Genomic DNA, 24,432 nt, shown 5'->3' with positions numbered 1-24,432 from the left:
CTTTGCACCATAAATAGGTTATCAAACGCCTCTTAGAATTTAGAGCACGAAAACGTCTCTCTGCCTTCAGCATCTTCAGGCTGAGAAGAAGCACTGCTCCTTTGCTTGGCAGATCAATGCATTCCCTGTGCTTCCTGCGCTCAGTTCCCTGTGGGCCAGGGGCCAGGGATCACCAGGTTCATTTGTCTTTATTGTCACTGACATCTTTCCCTTCCATCCAAACCTCCTCTTCTCCTTCAGCTAGAGGCAACAGCCGGAAATGGGGGCCCCTTTGCATTCTTCTCATAGACGATGGAGTCGGCAGAAACCTGTCTCCCCAAACGAGCACTGTGGGGGTGGGGGGTGGAATGGTGGTATTGGAGGTCTGTTTCTGCCCACCTTCCCCAGCTTAGAATCAAGGGAAATCAATGTGGGTGCAAGGTGTAGAGGTCTTGGGAAGTGCACTTAGTGGGGGGAAGTCCCATATGCCCTGACACACCGATAAAGTCATTGTTGACTCCTCTTGGGAGCCAGTAAGGGCCCAAGGCTAATCAAAGTTGCCTTTGTAAGTGACAAGGGAGAGAATGTGTCTATGTGAGAGGAGCAAGAAGAAAGTACACCGTGTGTGTGTGTGTGTGTGTGTGTGAGAGAGAGAGAGAGAGAGAGAGAGAGAGAGAGAGAGAGAGAGAGAGAGAGAGAGAGTGTGTACCTCCTATGATCAGCTAGTGCTCCAGCCCTGGAAGCTATTGAGCTATTGGGGGTGATGGCCATGTGCCTGTGTCTCACTGGGGATGAATCCTTGTGTGTGTGTGTGTGTGTGTGTGTGTGAGAGAGAGAGAGAGAGAGAGAGAGAGGGGGGGGGGGGCCTGTGGATCTGCCCTAGAAGTCTTGCTCCTGAGAGTCCCTGGTGTTAGGGGGATGGTCTCCTCACACTCTTTCCAGAAGCCGACCTCCAAGGCTGAGGCTGAGGCCGGAGTTGGCCAGAGCTGGACCTGACTCCAGGGGGTTGGGGTACGGGATTATGCCTGGTGGCAGGGAGCAGAGTCCTGTCGGCAGAACTGGAGGCGCTCGAGCCCTGCGCCTTCTTCTCCAGGCTCTGGCTTTGGCTGGCAGGGTGAGTTGTGGCTCCTGGAAAACGAACCAAGACAAAGACAGTGATGTGGGAGAGTGTGCGCCTGTTTCCAGGGATGGCTTTGGAGCTGCCGGGGGTTGCCCTGAAGGACCTGCTGATTTTACTTTTGTTTAATCAAGGACGGCTGCCAGATTGCCCTCAAGGGCCTGAGGCAGCTTAGCCCAGTGTTGCTTAAGCAGACTTGTGGAAACAGCAGGACTATGGGTCGGATTCAATTTGATGGCGAGTTTGGAGTTGTATGGAGAATTGGCTTTGAGCCTTCCTGAGTCTGAGTTTTCTGAGATGCGAAACTGGGACAATAATAATAACAGCCTCACAGGTGGCTGCCAGGGTCAAAGATGATCATGGAAAGGCAAGACCATGGAAACTGTTGGACTGTGGTCCAATTTCCAGTCCTTTCCCTTCCCTGCCTGCTTCCCTCCTCCTAGTTCAAGTTAGTGGCAAAAGCTAGCTAGCACGAGCAAACCCACAGCCCAGTGCATAACCACTGCACTGCCGGGGACCTACTGGGCAAAGTGGAGGGCAGCTAAAACGAGGAAGGCCCTCAGCAAGATGCATGGACACAGTGGCTGCAGCCAGGGGCTTACACACCAGAACAATTGTGAGGATGGCACAGGACTGGGCATGTTTCCTTCTGGAGTAATAGGGTCGCTATGAGTTGGAGAGGACTCAACGGCACTTAACAACACAGGGTTTCTAAGGCTGCACTCATCACAGAAGCAGACTGCCACATTGTCCTCCAGGGAGGAACTGCTGGGTTTGACCTATCAACTTTTCAGGTAGCACCAGTGTGCCTAACCACTGTGCCACCAGAGCTAGTGGTGTTGGTGAGCTGCCAATAATTCAGATCATGAATCATGGTGACTGCACAATAGAGTGAAACACTGCCTGGTCCTGCTCTACCGGCATGATGGTTGTGATCCATCGCCTGGTCTTTCTTCCTAGTCTGCCTTCGCCTGGAGCTCCTCTGAAACCTGTTCAGGATGAGGCAACACGAAAGCCACCCTGAGAGTTGGTGGTGAGTCCATATCAGGTGCCTTGGCTGGGAATTGAACCTGGGTCTCCTGTCTGCAATTCATGAATGCCATCACCTAGTCACTGCGGGGGCCAGGTCAGGAATTCCAGGTCAGGAATTTCAAGAGAACAGAAACGAGAGGGACTGTAGGTGAGTGGGTATTTCTATATATTTCTATCCCTACTACTGCCAGGCCTATTACCATCAGCTACTCTTGCTTGGTTTTCTATCTGTGCCAGGATTTCTGTTAAAGCACTTTAATCCATGGTCTCATCTCATCTTCACCACTCTCTGAGGTGGATGCTATGATGACCCCCCTCCTATAGATAAGAAAATAGCACTTCGTAACTTGCCCAGCGTCGTACTACAGACGGGCGTGATTCCATGAGTTAAGCTCTTGGCATCTTTCTATGTGGTGGTGTACAAGCACCCATCGTGGAAGGAGATGTACCTTCTTTGGTGAGTTGGACCTGGGTGGCATTTTTGGAGCTTCCTGGAAGGGTGTCTCCCGAATCTTTAACAGTGGCCTTGCCTTTGACAGACTTGTGGTTTTTCTCAACTTCCCGGAGCTGCAAAAAAAGAAAATTCACTGTTGGTTTGCTGTTGGAGCTCAGAGCACAGACGTGTGAGGGCCAGAGAGCAAGTGCTGTTCTTGCACTTCTTGGGGGTGACTTTGTTGTTAGCTGCCAGCCAGTCAGCCCTTGGCTCAAGGCATTCATACACACATTAGAGTGAAATGCTGCCCAGTCCTGTGCCATCCCAGGATTGCAGATTGAACTATTGTGATCTTAGGGTTTCATAAACTAATTTGCAGAAGTCGATTTCCACACCTTTCTTCTTACTCTGGCTGTTGTTCCTAGTCCATTTTAGTTGGGAAGCTCTACTGAAACCTGTCCAGAACATAGCAACATGGAAGCCTCCATGTACAGACAGACAGGTGGCAGCGGCTGTACACCAGCCAGGAATCGAAGGCAGGACCCCAGTCTGGAGGGGGAAATTCTGACACCAAACCTTCAGCATCTCAATATCTCTTACATTCCCTAAATCATTGATTATCACAACTGACTCAGAGGCAAGCTGAGACCCTCAGTCTTTGAACGAATACCTGGTTAGGGGAGAACAGCAGTCCTTCCAACCCTCTAATTCAATGATTTTGGTTTTTTTAAATCTTTGAGCAGGAGCTCAGTGAGCCTAATTGAAGGGGTTGTAGATGGGAAACTGGCAGGCAGTCAAGATTCGCTCCAGGGAAGTTGGAAACGGAGCACAGAGGAGACAGGGTCTGGGACCTGTCCTTTGAGGTCTATAGGAGGTGAGGGGAATTGGATGAGTGGAAGAGAGAGTCAGGAGTCTGTTGGGATGCTGAGAGGTGACCCGTGTGTGATGGAACTCAGGAGACCTCTTAGGCAAAAGGGCCCCAAAATATGTTGTTTGGACAACATTTCTTTCAGTACTTACAGTGTTGGTTTAAGTCTACATGGATCAGTGTGGATACTGGGTTTACTAGGTAAGTGCGTTAGTTGAATCTATTAACTCTCCTCTCTTCTGGAGGAATCTCTCAGAATTCATTTAAACATTTTATTCCAGATTGGGCAAAGGCTTACAGAGCATGTCCATTTTCCATGCAACAGTTCATCCACAGTTTGTTTCATGTCATTGACTGCAATCCCCATAATGTAACATCCCTCCATCCCTCTACCCCACTGTGTTTCCCATTTCCATTCCTCTTTCCTTCCTACCCCTTCCCGCCTTCTGAGTGAGATCGGCCTCATTTGTTCTAACCTCTCATAGTTTATGCCGCTGTTATCATGTCATCCCAAGTGCTTCTGGAACATGAATGCATGCTACTGAATAACAGAAGGCTGCTTGCTTCAACACAGATGCTGTTAGACGAGCTTTAAAGGAAACCATTTAGCAAATACAACTGGACTTACGGAGCAAACGGAGAAACAAGAGGAGAGACAGACAGGACATCTTTTTAGCCTCCAGGACGAAGCTCCTGCCAGACTCACCGCTTGGATTTTCTTCCTCAGCTGGGCATTAGCTCGCGCAAGGCTTTTGGAAACTGAGTTCAGGTAGTAGATGGCCAGGCTACAAGAGAGAAATGTGCCTCCTGAGCCCTCACCATCTGGAGCAGGGGCAAGAACCCAGCTCTTTCCCAAGGAACAAAGGCAGGGGATTCCCGGAACAAGTGCTGGGCCTTTGCCTCAGGGCCCAGGGCAGGGGCTAATCCTACCATCCTAAAGGCCTCCCACCACTAGAGAAGGTCCTGGCGGTTGCTCCCTCTGTCTCCTTTCTCTCTTCCGTTGAGTTTTTCCACTTTTAAAGACATACCCATTTCTAGTTCTCAGAGTGCACACACAGAGATGGTCAAAATGGATGGAAATTAATGCCCCTCTCCTGGAAGCCCTCCCTCCTCCATGACTAACAGGGGTAGGTCTACAAATGACCCAAGTCTCTACCTTTAGGGTGGGATGGCTCTGCCACACATGCTCTGCAGTGTCCCCCACAGTTCCCCAGCAGGGTCAAGTCAGCAAGTGGTAGCAAGACTAACACTGAGCGAGCCCCCCCTTCCCGGTCCCACTTTCCCACCACCTCCCAATAGATGACTTGAATTTTGCATCTTTTCATGGGGTTTGCTTCTGAGGGTAAGATGTAAAAAAAGAAAGACGTATCAAGCAACCTCTCAACTGTAAGGGGCCAGTAGCAGTAAGGGGCCAGTTTCCACGTAGCAAAGAGCCATGCGTTCTGGCCAACTTACAACATCAGCAAGATGGCTGGAATGATGAGGCCTGGATTGGCGAGGAAAGCAAAGATCTTTCCTAGGAAGGTCGGGAAATCATTTTCAATGGTCTCTTGGATGACATCGTACATTCTGTTCTTCCCACTGTACAGAGGGGAGGATGGGTTACAGGGATTGGCAAAGCTCCTGCGTCACACAGAACCAGGTCTCTGTGGCACAGGTACAAAGCCATCGCTCACCGCTGACTTTCTCGAAGGTACAGGACTCGGCCACAGACTCCTCTGTGAAGGACTATGGATAAAAAGAAAGGCCTGCCTTTCTGGTCAGGCTCACAGGTGGATTAGCACACTGGCTCACCAGGTTGGTGTCCGTGGTACCCAACTGTCTCTCACATCACACTGGTGCTCTGTGTCTGATATAGTCCTGAGAAAAATAGAATAGAAATGGGTTTTCCCCCATGCCCTAGTGAGACAATCACCTTGTGGTGCCGTGGGCTAGGCACTGGGCTGCTAACTGAGAGTTTGGTGGTTCCGAGAAACACCAGGCTATCTGCGCCCATGAATACCATCTTAGAAACCCTGTATTGGGTAGTTAGACATTGGAGTGGACCAGAGAAAGTTGTCCATGACGCAGCTCTAAGCCCAGCACTGAGCTTTCTCTAGGTCCCTTTGTGTGAGGACAGTTCTCCAGGGCCTGACATGATGGACAAGCTCATGATGGCTTTCAAAAATCCTTATCAGGAGTCTTCAGATAATAAATCTAGTATGTGAACTGATTCCTGACCTGCTGACCATGGTATTTATGATTTTCAAATTTCTAGGGGCTGTTACGAAGAGCGACTTCCAGTCATGCTTGCCCAGAAGTCGCTCAGTTATGTTGGCTCTTGGCTGGCAATTTCGAAGGTGTGTTTAGGATTTGAAACTTCTGGTTTAAATCCTTGTGCCTCCCACTTATTAACTGTGGGAGTCACATGAAGCCGACTAGCAAAATAAACTCCATTTTTCTTAGCTGCTGAATGACCTGCCTCCTAACCTCTCCCATCTCGGAAAGACCCACGAGTGACTGATTTTAGAATATACTCTCATATTCTTGATATCAGAACATTGTAATTAATAATATTGTTGCTTTTGATGTTGTAACCAGGAACCAGCTTGTTATAATAAATGTAGTACCCTGTAATGCTCACTGAATGTAAGGAATAGTAACATTGATTTTCTTTTCTGCTTCTGTCCATGCTTGCTTAAGTCCTAGGCAAATGATAAATGAATCTTTGTCTTTAAAGATGGACTGAAATGTATACTCGGGACTGCAATCAAAGAATCGCTTTTAGATTCTAGCGGCCCAGTGATAACCGAATAAAGACTCTTCTAAATCATCAAGACATTATAGTGGCGGTCATTGATTTGAACTCATAACACATATGCCTGTGTTCACACTCGGAGTCTCCTCACCAGAGCTGCACAGTTCATCATGGCTATTAAAAATAAACTCCAAATCAATTGAAATAAAAAATTCAGTTCCTTAGTTACACTATGAACATTTCAAGCGCTCACTAATCATGTGGCTGGAAGCAATTACCCTGGATGAGCAGATAAGGGCTACCTCTCCACTACAGAAAGTTCTACTGGACAGTACAGCAGAGGTTTGAGATCTGTGGGCAAGAGACTGCAAATGTCCTTGACTTACTCTCATCATCTCTATAATCTAGTACAATAATACATACGTATAATTGTAACATGATGTAATATTGTGGTAGGACTTTTCTTCAGAATATTGTTTAGAAGATAGAATAACTAATTTACATACAAGACATTAAGTCTGATGGCTAGTAAATGATAAGTATCTCCCAAACGTTGTCGTTAGCAGCCTCATTTATTTGTCTCTTGTGAAAAATGTAGATCAAGAGTTGGTAAACTATAGTTCTTCGGCCAAATTCTTTGTATGGCCTATGAACGAAGAATGACTTTTACACTTTTAAATGCTTGGAAAAGAAAAATCAAAGACTGGATTGTGTGGCTCATTCTGATGGATAGATGAAATTCCCATGCCATTTTCTGTAATTAAGGTCCTGCTGGCACACAGCCACGCTGATTCATTTATCGTCCATGGCTGCTTTCATGCTACAGTGCCACTCATTGTGACAAGACCGTTTATGGTCCTCTTTGCTTAACACGACTGTGCATCACACTGCAAATCACATGATGTAGTTACAACAGTGACTAGATCATCCAAGTGTCATACACAGCCCCATAGCATGACAGGGCATCGTCAGCTATGGCTATTCATTGCATTTAGTCATCAGCAGGTAATTTTCAAAAGTATTTGAACCTAAGGGAGCCCTGGAAGATAAGCAATGGGTTGCTAACTGCAAGTCCTGAAATTTGAACTCCCCAGTCACTCCACTGGAGAAGACCAAAATTCTCACAACTGGACCAATAGGCAACATCATGATAAATGGTTTGTTGAAACATTTCCATTGGTATTCTATCAATTCCTGGTGTCTTGTTTTTCATCAATGTCTTCAGTGCAGTTTGGACTTCCTCCTTCCACAGCATCGGGCTTTGATCACATGCTACTCCCTGAAATAGGTGAGCACAGACCAATTCCTGTTGGTGCAGTGACCGCGTGTATTTCCTCCATCTTCCTTTGATGCTGTCTGCCTGGTTCAATGTTTTGCATGCATATGAAGTGATTGAAACGGCATGGCTTGGATCAGGCATCCCTTAGCCTTCAAAGTGGTATCTTCCATTTTTAACTCTTTAAAGAGGTCTGGCACAGTATTACATGCCATCTGACTTGAGATTTCATGTGCATCGATTGGATCCAAGTAAAATGAGTCCTTGACAATGTCAATATATCTGTCACTTATCATGAGGTTGCTTACTGGTCTAGTTGTGAGGATTTTTGCTTCCTTTGTGTTGAGGGGTAATCCGTACTGAAGACCGTAGTCTTTGATCTTCATCAGTAAGAGCCTCAAGTCTGTTTGCTTTCAGCCTGCAACAGATCTTCAAGAATTCTATAAATGCCTCCCAAGAGATAACTCTGCTCAATTGAAATCATTTTTATGGATAGATATGAGTGGCTGAAAGTGTCTATTTGTGTGGAAAGGCGTTTTCAAAGCTAAATGCATAAAACTTCCTTACAAATCAGCATTGGCAGAAGAACATTTCAATAGATTTTTATGATAGATACTACTTCTCACCTCCCAGCACAGTTACAGGAGGATTAAATACATGCCTCATGCCATGCTTGGCACAGACCCAGCATCCATGGTACCTTGGATATTTCTTTATCTCCCACCACTGTCCCCTTCAAGAAGGAGCCGCTGTGGGATAGTGGGCAATGTCTTAGTCCTTGGGAAGCACCTGCCACTCCCCTGGAGAAAGATGAGGCTTTCCACTCCCATCAAGAGTGAGTCCCGGCACTTGCCCCTGCTCCCTGACTAAAGCTGCAGAAGGCAGCACTCTGTTCACTTCAGTTACTTCTTGTGCCCAACCTTGTCCTCCTCTCCCGTCTGTAAATAACTTCCCTGATGTGCTAATCCGTCCTTGTCAACCTTCAAAGAACGATGAACTGTCCCGGGAGTGTATTTAAGCCTGGAGTGTCTTACTGCAGGGTCCCCTTGGCCTCAACTTTTAGCTATCCCTTTTGTATAAAAGTTTTCTCCATCTGCTTCCCCAATACTAAAACTATAAATATATGTACATAGATCTATTTCCCCGTAATCATATATGAATATATTTACATATGTACCTGCCTGCCTTTAGATCTCTAAAATGCCCTTGCCTCCTAGTTCTTTCCTTATTTACTTTTATTTCCTCTTGACCCGGTATCATGTTCAGTCTTTATTTGGGTTTCAGTAATTCCTCTCGGTTACATTGCCCTTGATCAAGCCCTACCAGGCCTCCTAAAACCCTCCTCGTCATCGATTTTGGATCACTTGTTGTTCCCTTGTCCCTGGGCTTGTTAAGACCCACTTACTTTCCTCTGCCTCCCCGTCTCCCATGTCCCTCCCGGAACTGTCATCCCATGGTTTTCTCTTCCAGCTTGTGTATCCCGCCTATCCCATCCAGATAGACTTGTAGAAACAACAATAAGCACAAACACAAGACCAAGCACAACAAGCAACAATAGAAAATAAAACAATAGCTACAACAACAAGAAGGCAATGACAAAAAAAGAAAAGCCTATGTTTTGCACAAAAGTAAAATGATATAATTCCAATTAAAAAAAAGTTTTCTCCTTGCTGCAAATTGTACCCTCTTGAACCCATTCAATTAGTAAGATAAGAGCCGGTCTCTTACACTTCATAGTAAACATACTAAACAAAACAAAAAGCGTGAGTCTCAGAATCCCATGGAGGCAGTTCTGTCCTGACCTACGGGGTTATGGAGAGGCGGCACTGACTCGATGGCAGTGACTTCGGCGAGTCCCTGTCAGTGAGTGACCACTCGGGATGATCAGGGTCTGGTCCCCTGCCTTCTCCTGCCCGGCCTTCAGAGGCATGCTCAGCACAACCCTTAAAGTCCTCTGAGAGTCTCAAGCCACGGAGACCAAGTGCTGGCACGCATACAGCCCGTCCCCAGGTTTGTTCCATGGGATGGAGCAGAATTTTGGGTTGACCTGAATTACCTGTTTTAAGAATAAGCATGATTCGTTGTGAGCTTTATGTGCCCCTAACTTGGGCAGGACTGAGAAGGAAGAAACACATATGCCCTTTCCGTTGGACCCACCTACTTCTCTCTGAACTTCACAGACAACACACATAATCTTCAATCTTCATGACAACCCTAAAGCCTAGGCATGATTATGATCCTCATAGGCAATGAACCTGATGTGCAGAGGATTTTAAGGAAGTTGCTTAAGATCACCCAGGTGGCCAGACTTTCTCTGTGGCAAGTATCCATTTCTGCTGATGTAATGAGAACATTGCCAGGCCATCTATAAGCAAGCAGACATGGCTGGGTGCCAGCCACTCTTTTTAACCATATGCTATGCAATGCCTCCCACCCACCCCACCTCACTCATTTATGTTACCATCTTGGCTGCAGTTGGATTTGGTCCAGGTCTCATATCTTCCCTCTCTACCCCTCCCCGCCTCCCATTCCCCTCACCCCTGTCTAACTGAGTTCTCACTGGTTCTACCATACATAAAACATTCCCTTTTAGCCACAAAGAACACCAACTACCACACCAAATCCGCTGCCACTGAGCAGATTCCTACTCAGGGTGCTTCTCTATAGAGTTGCCCAGGCTTCACGGGAGCAGGCCGCCTCATCTTTCTCCTGTGGAGTGGCTGGTGGGCTTGAGCTGCTGATCTGGTGGTGAGCAGCCCAATGTTTACTAACAGTGCCACTGCTGAGTACATAAACTCAAAAATCCAAGCTCACTGCCATCCACTTGATGCCGACTCACAGTGACCCTGCAGGACAGACTCGAACTGCCCCTGTGGGTTTCTGAGACTGCCAATACTGCTGGCCTTGTGGTTAGCAGCCCAACGCATAGCCAACTATGCTAGAGGCAAAGGTCACTGTGGGTAGCCTTGGCACCCTGCGGGTGGTGATAGACAACAAACAAGACGAAAAAGCATAAGGTACAGGATGTTAGACGGTGAAACAGCCTAAAGCAAAATTCACTGCCATCAAGTCAATTCTGACAGAGTCAAACTGCTCCTTCGGTTTTCTGAGACTTTAAATCTTTCCAGAAGTAGACAGCCTCATCTTTATCCCGAGGAATGACGAGTGGGTTCGAACTGCTGGCCTTGCAGTTAGTAGCTCAGTAAGTGGTCTACCAGGTAGGCTATGGAGATACAATAGGCAAAAATAGAGATACACTCTGTGTGTGTGTTTGTGACGTTTTAGTTAGGGTTTTCTAGGAAAGGCCTCTCTGAGAGGACATCTGAAGACGGCTGAGGGGTGAACAGGACAACTCATGAGTTTTACGCAGAGAAGTGATGAGTTTCATGTTCAGGCTCACCTAAAATCCTGGAAAAATGGAACTCACAGGTGTGAGTGATCAGGGCCCTCCAGGTATCAGTAAGGCAAGGGTGGGGGAGGTGGTAAGGGCTAGGCAGGAAATAGGCCAACCCACTGACCTTTGGGGAGACATGTGCCTGAGCAAAGGGCCCCTGGCATGGACACCCAGAGCCCTGCTTTCCAGGACCACGTGAGATTTCTACCCCACGTTCCCTGCCCCCTGTGTTTCAGACCGTCTACAGTTCCGCAGGTCAGTAGCACCTTCCTGCCTCTTTCCTTTCTGTGGGATTCCTGCTCCAATCACCTGTGGACACACCTTTGATGTCTTCTCTGAACTCCTGTGCACTTGCTATGGGGGCGCCAATTGTAGACCTTTATAAAAAACAACCAAAAAACCCCCAAACTCACTGCAACGGAGTCTTTCCTAACCCAGAGAAACCCTGCAGGACAGGGCAGACCTGCCCCTGTGGGGTTCCGAGACTGCAAACTTTTATGAGAGTAGAAAGCCTTGTCTTTCTTTCGTGGAACAGCTGGTGGCTTCAAATTGCTGACCTTCTAGTTAGCAGCCCGACACGTAACCACCACGCCCCCAGAGCCTTACACCTAGACAATCCCTTCTAAACTAACAGGTCCAGATCTGCATTGCCGCGAGTGGGCCCCTCCACACTGATAGGCAGGGTCGGGAGTGGGGAGGTGACTGGGGCACCATATAAGGGGTTCTCTCAGCTTCCTGTAAGCACAGAGCTGACACCCCTTTGCCTCAGTCCAGTCCCTTTCATGGGTGCATGAAGCAATAGGCATGGGAGATACTGGCTGAAGAGCATCTCACAGCAGGATTCCTCAGAGCCTTAGAGCAGAGTGGGTGCTGTTTTTAAGCGATACAGTGGCAGATACAGGGGCAACATGTTCCAAATTGCTGAACACACAGAACTCCTTTTTATGGATCACAAAGAGCAGCGGTTCTCAACCTCCTGCATGCCACGACCCTTTCGTTCAGGTCCTCATGTGGTGGTAACCCCCAACTATAACATTACTTTTGTTGATACTTCATCACTGTCACTTTGCTACTGTTAGGAATCGGGTGACCCTGTGAAAGGGTAATTTGAACCCCAAAGAAGTCGCAACCCACAGGTTGAGTACTGCTGACATAGAGGACTACCGGTGGGGGGGGGGCTTACTCCCTGCCAGCGACACCCCCGTGGGTCTCTGAGACTGTCGCTGTCGGCTGGAGTAGAAAGCCCGTCTCTCCTGCAGGGCTGGCTTTGAATCGCTGACCCTGAGGATTGCCGCCCAACCCATAAGCACCACACCATTCTGAAGGCCACACGCTTGGACAGAGAGCGGTGGCTACATGTCGTTGTTCGGTTTACATCCCCGAATAATTATCTGTCTTATACATTCTCTTCGATCTCTTCGATCAATTTGACATCCACCCAGAACCCAGTGTCCTGCCGAGCACAGGGGCTTCATTGAACATCTGCCTTAGGAGTCCACTGCAGTTGTTTCATATCTACCCGGCACTTGTGAATTGCAGAGATTTCATGTTCAGAAATCTCCCTCCCTGTCTTATGGAAAGTAATCCAGGGTAATGGCTCACCCCTACAGTAAGAGGTCTGTCTGTTCGGCTGCCAGCGCGTCCGTCTGACTCATGGCAAGTCCAGGTGTGTCCGAGGAGACCTGTGCTGGGATTTTGCAGTCGCTTACTAGGTCTTTCTTCTGAGGTGCCTCTGGGAACACTCAAGCCACTAACCGTTTAGTGAGTAGCAAGTGTACCACCCAGGGACTCCTATGAAAAGATGACAGCCATGCTGTCTAGCATAATAACTATTAACTTCTTGTGGTTGCTAAAATTAAAATGAATTAGCATGAAATAAAGATGGAGATTCAGTTTCTTGGTTTCTCTAGACACATTTCAAGAGCTCACCACTTGTGGCAACCACATTGGTCAGCACCAAACCCACCCACCCCTGTCCTTCCCCCAAAACGAATTCACTGTCATCCAGGTGATGCTGACCCACAGTGACCCTATAGGACAGGGCAGAACTGCCTCTGTGAGTTTCTGAGACTGTAACTCTTTATGGGAGTAGAAAGCCCTGTCTTTTTTCCTTGGTGAGGACCGACAGAGAAAATTGATCATTTCAGAAACACAACGTGTTGAACAGCCTTATAATTTGCTTAAAGTTCCATGACCATTTGTGGGTTGACATGGAAACAGAAGCAGGATTTTGAGCTAGAACCTTCTGGGCAAACTTCCCAAGTGAGTAACTGCTCTCCCACAATACAACCAAGACCCTGCACCTGAATGGTCCGCAGTCAAAGGAGGGTGGGAGGGACATGATGGTGTAGGCAACAGGCAGGAGGCTGAGGAAGAGCACCAGCAGCAGGAGGCCCATGTAGAAGTTGTTGGATCGGGAGGCTTTGAACACACGCTCATGGGGGACGTTACTGCTCATCACAGCCCAGCACTGGAAGTACATGGAAGTCAGCAGGCGCAGCACATTAATGCCCACTAGTCCTGGGGCATAGAAAGAGCCCATCCTGGAAGTACAGAAACCAGACACCGGGTTGGTCCCATGACAAAGGGAATGGAGTGGATGAGTTTGGACTTACAGGCCTCCTAGGTATCAAGGGCATTTATCATCAAACCATAGCACCAGACGAGGGAGACACCCGAGCTTTATTGATCAGAATTCTGGCCAGTTTTACCACTGCAGAGCCACAGAATACGCAGCTCTTGCTGGTTTCTCTTTGGCTTCCTAGATTGATGCTCCGTGTGGTAGTTACATAATCTGGTGCCAATGTGAGGATTCAGAGTGAAGGGGTGGTGTCTAGCCTGTCAGTCAGCTTGATGGCCCCATTTGGAGGCATGAAGGAGATAAATAGCTCACTGGAGGTGGGACACATGCTCACTCCCTGCAAGACAACCCTGTGGAGAAGACACATGGATAGAGTTGATAGCGCTAGATCTCTGGAGACAGAGGAGCCACGTGGAGACCCCTGCCAGCGCTGAGATGCTTATAATGCCACTGGATCCACAAGACTTCCCACCCACTGGGCTGTGATCTTCCTGCATTTGGCATCATTGCATGTATTGTGTGAGTCTGAAGAGGACTTTATAGATTGGTATCAGACATGTGTGCTAATAGCAGACTTATGGACTTGATCTGGACTGGGCTGGGGTGTTTTCTCACTATTCATTTGCTCTTGTAGATAAAGCTCTTTCTTATACATACATGAGTGTCTCTATGAATTTGTTTCTCTAGTCAACCCAGACTAACACACTCAGAAAAGTTCTTGAAGTCCTTCAGGTAAGCAGATTGGACAATGGCTTGCGGGGAGCCAGCCCTTGGAAGCTCCAGCCTCTGAATGAGGTGTAACGAGGACTCCTTGAACTCCCTTTTCAGAGGAGGGAGTTCCTTAGCTTCCCTCCTCTCTCCCTTTCTTCCCTCTTTCCCCCTATCCCTCCATCTGTTTACTTCCAGGCTTCCGCGTCCCCATTTCCCCCTGACCCTCCTTTATTTCCATGGTTGCATATGAAGGGCGGAGCACATCCTGATTCTCATCTAGTCCTGACCCCTATTTTTCATGGGAATGAAAGAAGCCCGAGAGGCAAGATGATTTGCCAGTGGCTCCCAAGCTTGTTCTCAGGCAAGATTGTGAAGTCTTCTTGCTGCCGAGGGCAAGCTGAGCCGGCCTATCGAAATGACAGGGCTGGGAAAGGACGCTGGGCTTTGGACTCCTGAAGGCAGTGGTTCCTCGCTGAAGCAGCAACTCACCAGATCATTCCTTGGTTGAAGATCAGACCGAGGACATTTCCACTAATGTCAAACTCAGCATACGAGGGCTAGAGAGCAAGACAGAAGAGAGTTAGGTGGCATCAGCCAGATCCCATTACCAGCTAACCTGCCAAGCCAAGATTATTCCATTCTGAAGATCAGCCAGCATTGAAATCTTAGATTCAGAATTCTCTTTCTTTAACAAGTCTATATTTTTAACTGTTAAAGAAAAAATGGAATATCCTTAAAATTGAAACTTCTAATATATTTTAAAATATAAAAAAAACCCAACATGAACTTCTTACCCCTTTAGGCTCTCAGGCTGGCAGTGTATTCTTGGGACGTGCCTGACACCCAAGAAAGCATTCTATCAATTCTCTACTCAGAAAGGTGCCTTGAAATTAAAACCAAGGAGTAAATCTATTAATAAACTACCAGTGATTAAATCAACAGTTAAATATGTTTTTTGAAAATTTCAAACCAAACTATGAATTCCTTATTCAGTTCCCCTTTCTCCTCCTTATCATCCCTGAGAGCAGAGCATGGAAGGACAAAACCTTGCCCTGATTCAAGTCCTCAGTCTGGTTCTGATGTTCAGAATGGTGGTGATTTGTCCGGTATTTGAAAGGACATAAAGTTGGTGAGCATCAGAGAGTCGGAGGCCCCCATGCAGCATATGCAAATCTGTTTTTCCCGATTGTAGACAAAGGGTGACAGATGAGAAAGCGAGGAATGAGATCTTGGGAAAGAGAGAAAGGAAGGGCAGGTGTACATAGATAAAAAAAGGAGGTGTCCGGCAGAAGTGGGAGTCAGCAGGGCAGGTGGGCAGGAGACAGAGCTGGTGAAAACACTCCAAGGACACTGAGAGGCCAAACTCCCTCCCCCCACCCCCTCCTCCCCTTCGGTGCCTTCAGGTCCAGGTGCAGAAGACTACCGGTTACAGATAACTTTGAACGCTGTTGCTTAGCTCTGGACCCGCAGACAACAAAGTAGCAGTGGAAAACTCCCCAGCTACTCCCTGCCCCCAGACCCGGGCTATAAAACTCTCCACCTCTCGCCCGGACAGTGTGACTTCTCAGGGTCCCAACTGGGGGCCCGTGAACCTCACCCGGGAGCTCAGGATGCTCCTGTCCCTTCCTCTGCTCTCCCTTGCCTCCCAGGAGCTCTGAAATAAACCCTTCAAATGGGTTTCTGCCTTTGCCTTCTTCCTTCCTTCCTTTCTTTCTTTCTCCCAATCATCCTCCCAGAAAGCATGAGTAATTCACATGCATGAAGGTCAAACTTTAGAAATTTAAATGTTAACATTTTTTCCCTTTAAAAAATCATTTTATTGAGGGCTCATACAACTCTTTTCACAATCCATCCATCCATGTGTCAAACACATTTGTACGTTTGCCATCATCATTCTCAAAACTAAATGTTAACATTTTTATCTACCAGGCTTTGTGTCCTGCTAGAAAAACCTTCCCCACTCTAAGATTTATAAATGGTTTCATATGTGATTTCTTTTAGATTTCAATGATTTAGTTGTCTTGATGTTTAAAACTTTGATTGACTTAGAGGTCTATTGATTTTCATGAAATGAGTGAAGGACACGTTCACCTAGATGTCTCACTGCATTTACGCCCTTAAATCCAATATAGAGCCTATCTGTTTCTGGGCCTTCTTTATGGCTCGGGTGATAGATTTGTTTATTCCCCAGTGCTAGTTTTAGTTGTGGTAGCTTTATACTGTTTCAATATAACGGTAGTATTGGTTCTACTCATCTTTCTTTCTAGATGTTTCCTGGTTATATCCACAGGGGTATTTTCCTAATGAAATTTAGTATTATTTTGGGACCTTATTAAACTGAGAAGTTAATTTGAAGACAATGTCATCTTAGCAAGATTGTGTCCTCCTACCACCCTTATCTCAGACAAGACTGTGGAATTTTCCTAGCTTCTGAGAAGCTGCGTCGGCTGTCTAAAGCTGGGTGTACCGACTAAGAGGAACGAACACGACAGAAACCTCTATCAAAGCCCTTACTTGGAGGGTTACAGCTCTTTTAGAATTTGTCTAGCAGATTTTCTGGGTTTTTTCCCCCACACCCCTCCCACCCCTACACACACACCAGTAAAACAGGATCCCGCGGCTTCGCTGCACGTGCCCTTTCCCTAGCCCTGTATGGCGTCCGCTTCGGCCCGGCCCGCGGCATCGAGCCGAACAGGCCCAGGATCCAGCAAGAGGTCATCAAAGCCTACAGCGTCCGCTGCGATGGGGGAGGTATCCCAAAGTTTGCCCGCTTGGTCAAGTCCTACGAAGCCCAGGCCCCTGAGACTGCCAGCCTGCCGGGCAAGCCGAGGACCCTGTTCCTGCCACCCACAACGTTGCCGCCCCACGGGCCTGCTCCAGGGGGCAGCGTCGCTGCCACCTGAGGGGCTTGGCCCTCCCCTGAGGCTGGGGGCCACTTTGGGCAGGGAAAGACCATGTTGTTCCCAGAAGATACTAAATGTTCCTGTGACTTGGCGCGCGCACACACCACCACCACCACCACCACCACCACCACCACCACCACCACCACCACCACCACCACACCACCACCACACCACCACCACACCACCACCACACCACCACCACCACCACCACCACCACCACCACCACCACCACCACCCCACCACCACCACCCCACCACCACCACCACACCACCACCACCACCACCACCACCACCACCACCACACCACCACCACACCACCACCACACCACCACCACCACCACCACCACCACCACCACCACACCACCACCACCACCACCACCACCACACCACCACCACCACACCACCACCACCACCACCACCACCACCACCACCACCACCACCACCACCACCACCACCACCACCTCCACCACCACCTCCACCACCACCACCACCACCACCACCACCACCACCACCACCACCACCACCACCACCACCACCACCACCACCACCACACCACCACCACACCACCCCTCCTTGGGCCTGGCATCCTGAGGCAGGCTAGAGGAGAGCTACACAGGCAAGTGAGGTGTGCGCTCAGGAGCTCAGTTAAGAGGAAGGCCTCCTACCTCATGGTAGAGTCAAGGGTCAGGGAAGAGACATGCACAGGATAGAAGACTGGACCCGCGTTTCTGGTAGACCAGAGAGGGCCTCTACCGAAAGGAGACGACACAGACTTAGGTGGGTAGAGGAATATCATGGGGTGGGGGTATAAGAGCTAAGAGATTTCCCTCGGCATAATCCAGAAGACACTGACACCAGTTAGCGTGTTGTTGGGGTGTTCTAGAGTTTTCTGAACTATTTCGCTCTAGATTTGCTACCCCATCCCAGGATGTCGGCTTCTCTAATGACAGTCTATGGGGACAGCGGGGTTCCGTGGTAGAGTTCTTGTACTTCTGTGGGCGACTCAGATCTGCTTCCTGTCCGTGGCGCCTCATGTCCAGCCACCACACGTCTGCCAGTGGAGCCTTGCCTGTCATTAGGAGGCTGACCACGTGGCAGTAGAGCTTCCGGACTAAACCGGAGTAGGAATGCATCTTGGCAATCTACCCTTGAAAAATAAGCTAGCAACAAACCTTTGGATCACACCGGCCCGATCCTGTTGTACACGGGTTACCACAAATCAGAGGCCGACCTGATGGCAGCAGCCAACAACAACAACAACAATGAAAGTTGATATTGTTTAGGCATTTTTTTTTTACCAACCCTCTGCTGAGCATTGCAGTGACTGGTCCACTCCAGTGCCTCTGTTTCCCAGATAAGAAAGTCACATTATCGTTTTGAGACTGATGAGGGCAACAAATGTGCTTGACACAATGGATGTATGTATGAATTGTGATAAGAGTTGTACAAGGCCCCAATAAAATGATCTTAAAAAATGCTAATTCACCGTAAAGAAATACAGTCACCTGAGAAAAGCAGAGTTTTCCTATACAAGGAAAATAGAACACACAAAGGAAGTATGGATTAAACACTTCGCTACTTCACAGAGCAGAGACTGGCACGGCACGTCTAAAGAAGCGCGGAGAGCAAATCTTCCTGTGAGTATCAAACAAGATGGGTGAACCCCTTTTTTTGTGGAGTATCTGTGAAACCAGAACCTACAAATCCAGCCTCCAGGTCCCAGCACCAGCAGTAGTTCATGAATCGGACAAAACACGCCCGTAGGAAGTCCCCCAGCAGGATGGTGATGTATGTTACCAGCATGTCAGACACCGTCAGCCTCATGAATTCCTACCAGGAGGAACACAGAGAAATGTGGTGGTCAGGGTTGCACATTGCCCATTTCTCCCCGCCTGCCTGCAGCCACATGATGTCACCCCAAGCAGCCTGGATTAAGCTCTGTGGCCGCCTGAGTATTGGTGGTAGGGTGTGGGTGCTGAGAAAGGACCCCAGGCTCTGGCGAATGCTTCGTTTAGGTCCCAACTCAACAAGTTCCTAATTGTATGACCTTGGAATGATGCATGAACCCTGGACACTGATAATAAACCAACCTACGGAGTTATCGGGAAGCCTAATGGCTATGGATACAAATGGTCTGACGCAATGGAGACGCCCAGTGCACAGATAGCGGTTCTCACTAGTATTGCACAGAAACAGGAGCTGAAGGTTCGTCTCTGCCTACCCCACCTGCTTCCAAGTGCCAGTCTGTGCTGGCTCAGACAGAATCAGACTGTTGGTGATAGGGGGCAAAGTTGGCTCTCTCCACCCTCAGTTAGCCTAAGACTTATATTCAGATACGTATCAGGTTTTGTACAAAGGCATGCGTATGAAACACCAAAAGCGGAGAAATAAGACCTGACTCTGTTTTTTGCACAGTATAGATCATGAATTTTTTTGGAGGGGGGGAATTGAAAATATGTACACATCATCACCACCTTTAAGCTCCTAGGGGCAAAAGGGCTTGCTTTGTTCCTTTATGTCTCCCCCCACCCCCAGGTGATTAATAACGCTTGCTGGATGAACAGCCGGTGCTTTTCAAAGTTCCTCTGAGTCAGAATTCAGGTGAAAGCCCTCAAGTTAAATATGTCAACACACAAGTTTCCACTCTGAGATTAACAGGAGATGAAGAAAGCTTGGGGGAAGGTGCGAAGGATACAGAGCATAATTCCCGATGCCTCAAAACCTCCCTTACCCACACATGCAAACAGAACCAGGCTCTCAGCAGCAGTGGAAAAGTGAAGGGCTGTTGGCAAGGAGGGCAGGCAAGATGCCTCACGGAGCGTGAGGTAGGAAATGAAATTGTGCTGTGGAATATTTCCATGGAATCTTACCAGTAATTCTCCCTTCTCCCTCTAAAGGGATTCCCTGGGTAATACAAATGGTTCATGGGCTTGGCTGTTCACCGAAATGTCGGCAATTCAAGTCTACCCATTGGTGCCTTGCAAGAAAGGCCTGCTGACCTACTTCTGAGAAATCCGTGAAAACCTGATGGAGCACAGTCCTGCTATGGGGTTGCCATGGGCGGGTTCAACTCAGCGATGCCCGGTGTTGGTGGTGGCCTTCTAAAGAGGGTGGATTTTGTCAGGTGTTGTCGCCTTGAGGTCTCTTGTCTTTCTCTGTTACACGCTGATGGGTTTAGAAATGCTGGAGTGGAGGAAGTTGAGCTGCTCTACATATTAAAAATGAGGAAGATTGAAAGAGAACAGGGAAGTCTGGGCTGGAGATGGCAAGAAAGAAAGGAGGAGTTGAGGAAGATCAATCCTCATAAATATAGAAACTCATAATATATACTCACAAATATAGAAACTCTGCCAAAGAAGGCAAATGATTTTAGGCCCACTAGTTTATACGGTGCAAGCCACCCACCAGAATGAGCAGTACAGAAAGTACATGAGGGGTAAATGGTAGCTCTTAACTGTGAGACGCTGATGAAAACCATGGCGTTTTCTTCATAGAAAAACGCAGAGATGCACATACGCACAAAATCTTGCACCAAATTTTCAGGAAAAGTTATTTATAATTTCCAGGAAAAACCAAGGTTTTCAATGAAGCCTGTATTAAGACTGAATAAATCCAAGTGGTATTCTCGTGGTGTATGGAGCATTACAGAAAAATGTGGGATAGTAGGGGAAAAAAGTGGGGGTGGAGAGGGTGAAACGGTAGCATTTCCTTAAGAAATATTGACTCGTTATTTTGGTGACTTAGAAACATTGGGAAAGGAAATACAAAGGACTGAGAACAAGGTTCACCTTTTCGGGAGAAACACAATTACTCACGATGCCCACAGCTGTCTCCCAGCAAGAACCCCGGGGCACATCTGCAGGAGGCAAGGGTGGCCGGGGGACGCTCTCGTTCCAGCCGGAGGAGTTGTAATAGTTAAACAGAGTCCAGTGAGTGATGTTCTTTATTGTGTCTTCATTCGAAAGCTGGAAAGGAAGAAGGAGACGCAGGTTTGGAGGGAGCAGGAATGGGCCCACCATGCCCAAAGGAAAATTAATGAAAGTTAGCATGTGTGTGTCACACCCCTGCCACCTAATCTCCGCTCCACCCCAGTGTCAGAATCTCTCCAGAAATGCCCTCCCAGGCCTTCCATTTACACAGGAGAAGAAGGCAGTTAACTGGGATCTTTGAGTACCTATGAAACTAGTACTTTCTCATCTAGGCTAACATCTGTGCTGGGTAGTTTTTCCCCATTCAGCTCATCTCTCCATCCATCCATCCATCCATCCATCCATCCATCCATCCATCCATCCATCCATTATTCATCTTTTGAGAATAATTTATTTGTGGTCTCTTATGGGCCTATAAGGCTCTGGTGATACAGGAGTGATCAAGAAAGCTGGGACTTCCCTCATGAAGTCCACAGACATGAATAGGCAGATCAGTGATGTGAGCGGTGGGGAATTTGCTCTGGGGGCTGAGCAGGATCTGCATCAGACCACGGGGCCCACAGAGACCTCTTGGAGGCTAAAACCTCCGCGAGGATTAGGAACTAGTTCAACAAAGGGTACAAGATGGAGAGAGGTGAGAGAACATTCGACTGAGGTAGGAGGAAAGCTAAAGTTAAGGATGGAAGGGATGGACGCTCCAGCCACTTCTCTGCTGAGAACCTTCCAATAGCTTCCCATATCCTCAGAGAGTATTTCATACAGTTTAATGAGGAGGGAGAGGTGGAGATGAAGAGCAACATGATGGGACTTTCCTCCAGTTTCATTGCTCATTTCTTCCTCTCGACTTCCTTATTCAGCCATCCCACAATGCCCCACTTGTACCAGCTTCTCCTCTGCTTTTTCCAATTCTTGCTCATATTTCTCCTGGGGAGTCCACAGCCCCTTCTGTGGGCTTCCTGCTGTGCTGGGTTTGCCTCATTGAAACTGTGTTAAAATAAAGGCTGCATCGGCCAGTCTGCCTTGTTTCAGAATGTGAACATCTTGGAACAGGACCCTGCCTTAACTCTGCTGTTCCCCAGTGTGATCCTTAGGTTTATTGTGCCAATCTGGCCAATAGGAACATTTGGGATTAATCAGGTCGTAATTTGTTTGTAGGGCAAAGATTCAATGGCTCTAAGGCCTGCCCCCATCTTTCTTGCTCTCTGGTGATCGGAGTGTGCTGGAGCGTTCGAGCAGCTGCTGGAGCTAAGTTTTCTGCCTTAATCCATGAGCTACCCCACCTGTGGGCCAGGCCAGCCTGTAAATCATGTTGCTAGAGCTTGAGGCTCTGAGACCTGCTGCTGGCGCATACTTCATTTGAACTTCAGGCTGGTGAATTCAGTGGCCTTGCATTGCTTGCATTTGACATCCCGTCCAGGCCCACCTCGCTAAGCTCCTGAGCTCCTGACTGTTGGTGACACACCCTGCTGCTTGCTGTCTGTGGGCAGAGTCTGCTTGCCTTGCCTCAGGGAGGACTCTGCTGTCTGCTTCCTTGACCTTGGATCCAGCAGTCCATGTGAGTTGAAGGTCTTCTAGTACATTAACTGTTCCACAGAAGTGAGTTGAACTGACCTCTCTGTACTGTTGTGTGGACTAATTAGCTGTTAAATTCATTATTTCTGTATAAATCTATCTATCTATCTATCTATCTATCTATCTATCTATCTATCTAATCATAAGTGTCCTGGCCTCATTTCTCTAGAGAACCCTGCTTAACACACTCAGGTTCAGACAAAATGCATGTCCCATAACTGTCTGGTGAGGATTGATGAAGGGTTAAGTCGAGCATGACACATCACACCAAGGAATATTATTCAGCTGTGATTAAACATTCATGGAAGTTATGAAACAACATGGAAGAGGCAGCTGATAAGTTATTAAATGACAATTAAGTGTACTAAATGACTGATACATGATTCAAGCTCTGTGAAAAAAAAAGATACTCTAAGAGAAAGAAAAAAATATCAGCAAACGAACAGCTACATCCCAATCATTTCTCACCTGCATTGTAACCTGCTAACTTCATTAATAAACCCTTTAATCAGAAAACAAAGTAAATCAAAACACAAACCAGCAGCAAAATGTTAAACATGATGATCCTGGGATTATAGGTTTCTGGAGAAATGATTTCTTTATTTTACTTTTCTGGACTTCCCAAACTTTATTTAATAGGTATTATGTCTAAGAAAAGTATTATATTAAAGTAGAACTCTAGCAATCCCTGGGATAGGAGGGAATTTGTACCTTTTACCTTAAGGTGGACATCATCCATTAGGGCCAAGAGAAATGTGTAGAGGTTCCCCAGGAAGAGGGCAAAGATGCGCCCCAGTTGCCACTTGAGTCCAATGCGGGGGTGGTAGCTCTCCAGGGCTGCAATGGTTTCGAAGAGAGGGGGGCAGAACATTCCCAGCAGGGACATCACAATCTCTACCTGAGAAAGGAGGAAAGCCTGAGTCATTTGGGACATCCATATTCTTCGCCTAGCCACAGTGCCCTCGTTCCTAGAGCCATTCATCTTCACGTCCCATGTCCATTTTGTGTCCCTGGCAATGCCTGGGCATCTTCACAGTGTTCTGTGTGGCCCTGAACTGTCAACACATGCCCCACCTATGGTGTGGGTGACTAGTTGCTATCATGATTGCTTCTCTTGTTGTTGTGTGCCGTCAAGTCGACTGACTCAGAGCCTGGGTACAACAGAACAAAGCATTTCCCTATCTGGGCCTTCCTCACCATTGCCATGTTTGAACCCATTGCTACCACGGCTGTGCCAATCCATCTGTTAGACGGCCTCCTCGTTTTTGCGGACTTTCTGCTTTACCAAGCATGCTATCCTTTTCCTGGGACTGATCTCCCTTCATAATGTGCTCAGAGTACATGAGACAAAGGTTTGCCATCTTCTCTTCCAAGGAGCATTCTGACAGTATTTCCTCCCAGACAGATTCTTGTGATTAGAAGTGATGAAATCATGAACTTTATTATGTATCATTCTTGGATCATACAGACTGGTGTGCCTCTTTAGTGTGGACTTGGCTGACACCTCATTTAGATGACTGTTTGTTTTAAGATGAGCCTTTGAAATCCCGGATGCTATTCCTTCTGATAGCCGGGCACCATCTGGTTTCTTCACCACACTTTGCGGTAGTACCCATATCTTCAGTGATCTCTTCATGAGGGCAAGCATTGAGCAGGGCCATGTCATAATTGAATTGTTCTTAGATTAGGGCTACGGGTTTCATTACTCTCCTTTTCAGAGGCCAGTAAGTGCACGTTAGATGACTGTTCACAAGTTTTATGGCTCCAGTCACTATTCACCCAAGCAGGAGTAGAATGTTGTCTTTGTGAACTATGTTGTGCCAACAGACCTCGATGTCCCCTGAGACTATGGTCCTGCTCCCCAAGGCCAGCAACTCATTCCCTCAAGGAGTTTAGTTATG

General features: G+C 47.6%; 1 protein-coding gene and 1 pseudogene across 1 annotated transcript in view; one reads left to right on the top strand and one right to left on the bottom strand.

Moving 5' to 3' along the window:
- Positions 1–889: 889 nt before the first annotated feature.
- Positions 890–24,432, bottom strand: part of TMC2 (transmembrane channel like 2) — a 79,806-nt gene continuing 56,263 nt past the window's right edge. Inside the window, exons 11-19 of the mRNA XM_075527967.1 lie at positions 23,250–23,429; positions 20,846–20,995; positions 18,732–18,860; positions 14,618–14,685; positions 13,140–13,379; positions 4,885–5,010; positions 4,136–4,214; positions 2,578–2,695; positions 890–1,104 (exon numbers count right to left, since the gene is read on the bottom strand). Coding sequence (XP_075384082.1) covers positions 890–1,104; positions 2,578–2,695; positions 4,136–4,214; positions 4,885–5,010; positions 13,140–13,379; positions 14,618–14,685; positions 18,732–18,860; positions 20,846–20,995; positions 23,250–23,429 — 1,305 coding nt within the window. The remainder of the gene's footprint in view (positions 1,105–2,577; positions 2,696–4,135; positions 4,215–4,884; positions 5,011–13,139; positions 13,380–14,617; positions 14,686–18,731; positions 18,861–20,845; positions 20,996–23,249; positions 23,430–24,432) is intronic.
- Positions 16,646–16,702, top strand: LOC142423594 (U7 small nuclear RNA; annotated as a pseudogene).

The sequence above is a fragment of the Tenrec ecaudatus genome, chromosome 12 (assembly GCF_050624435.1).
Source record: "Tenrec ecaudatus isolate mTenEca1 chromosome 12, mTenEca1.hap1, whole genome shotgun sequence".
Lineage (NCBI taxonomy): Eukaryota > Metazoa > Chordata > Mammalia > Afrosoricida > Tenrecidae > Tenrec > Tenrec ecaudatus.
Note: the sequence above shows the minus strand (reverse complement) of the source record. Positions and strands in the feature narration are given on the sequence as shown.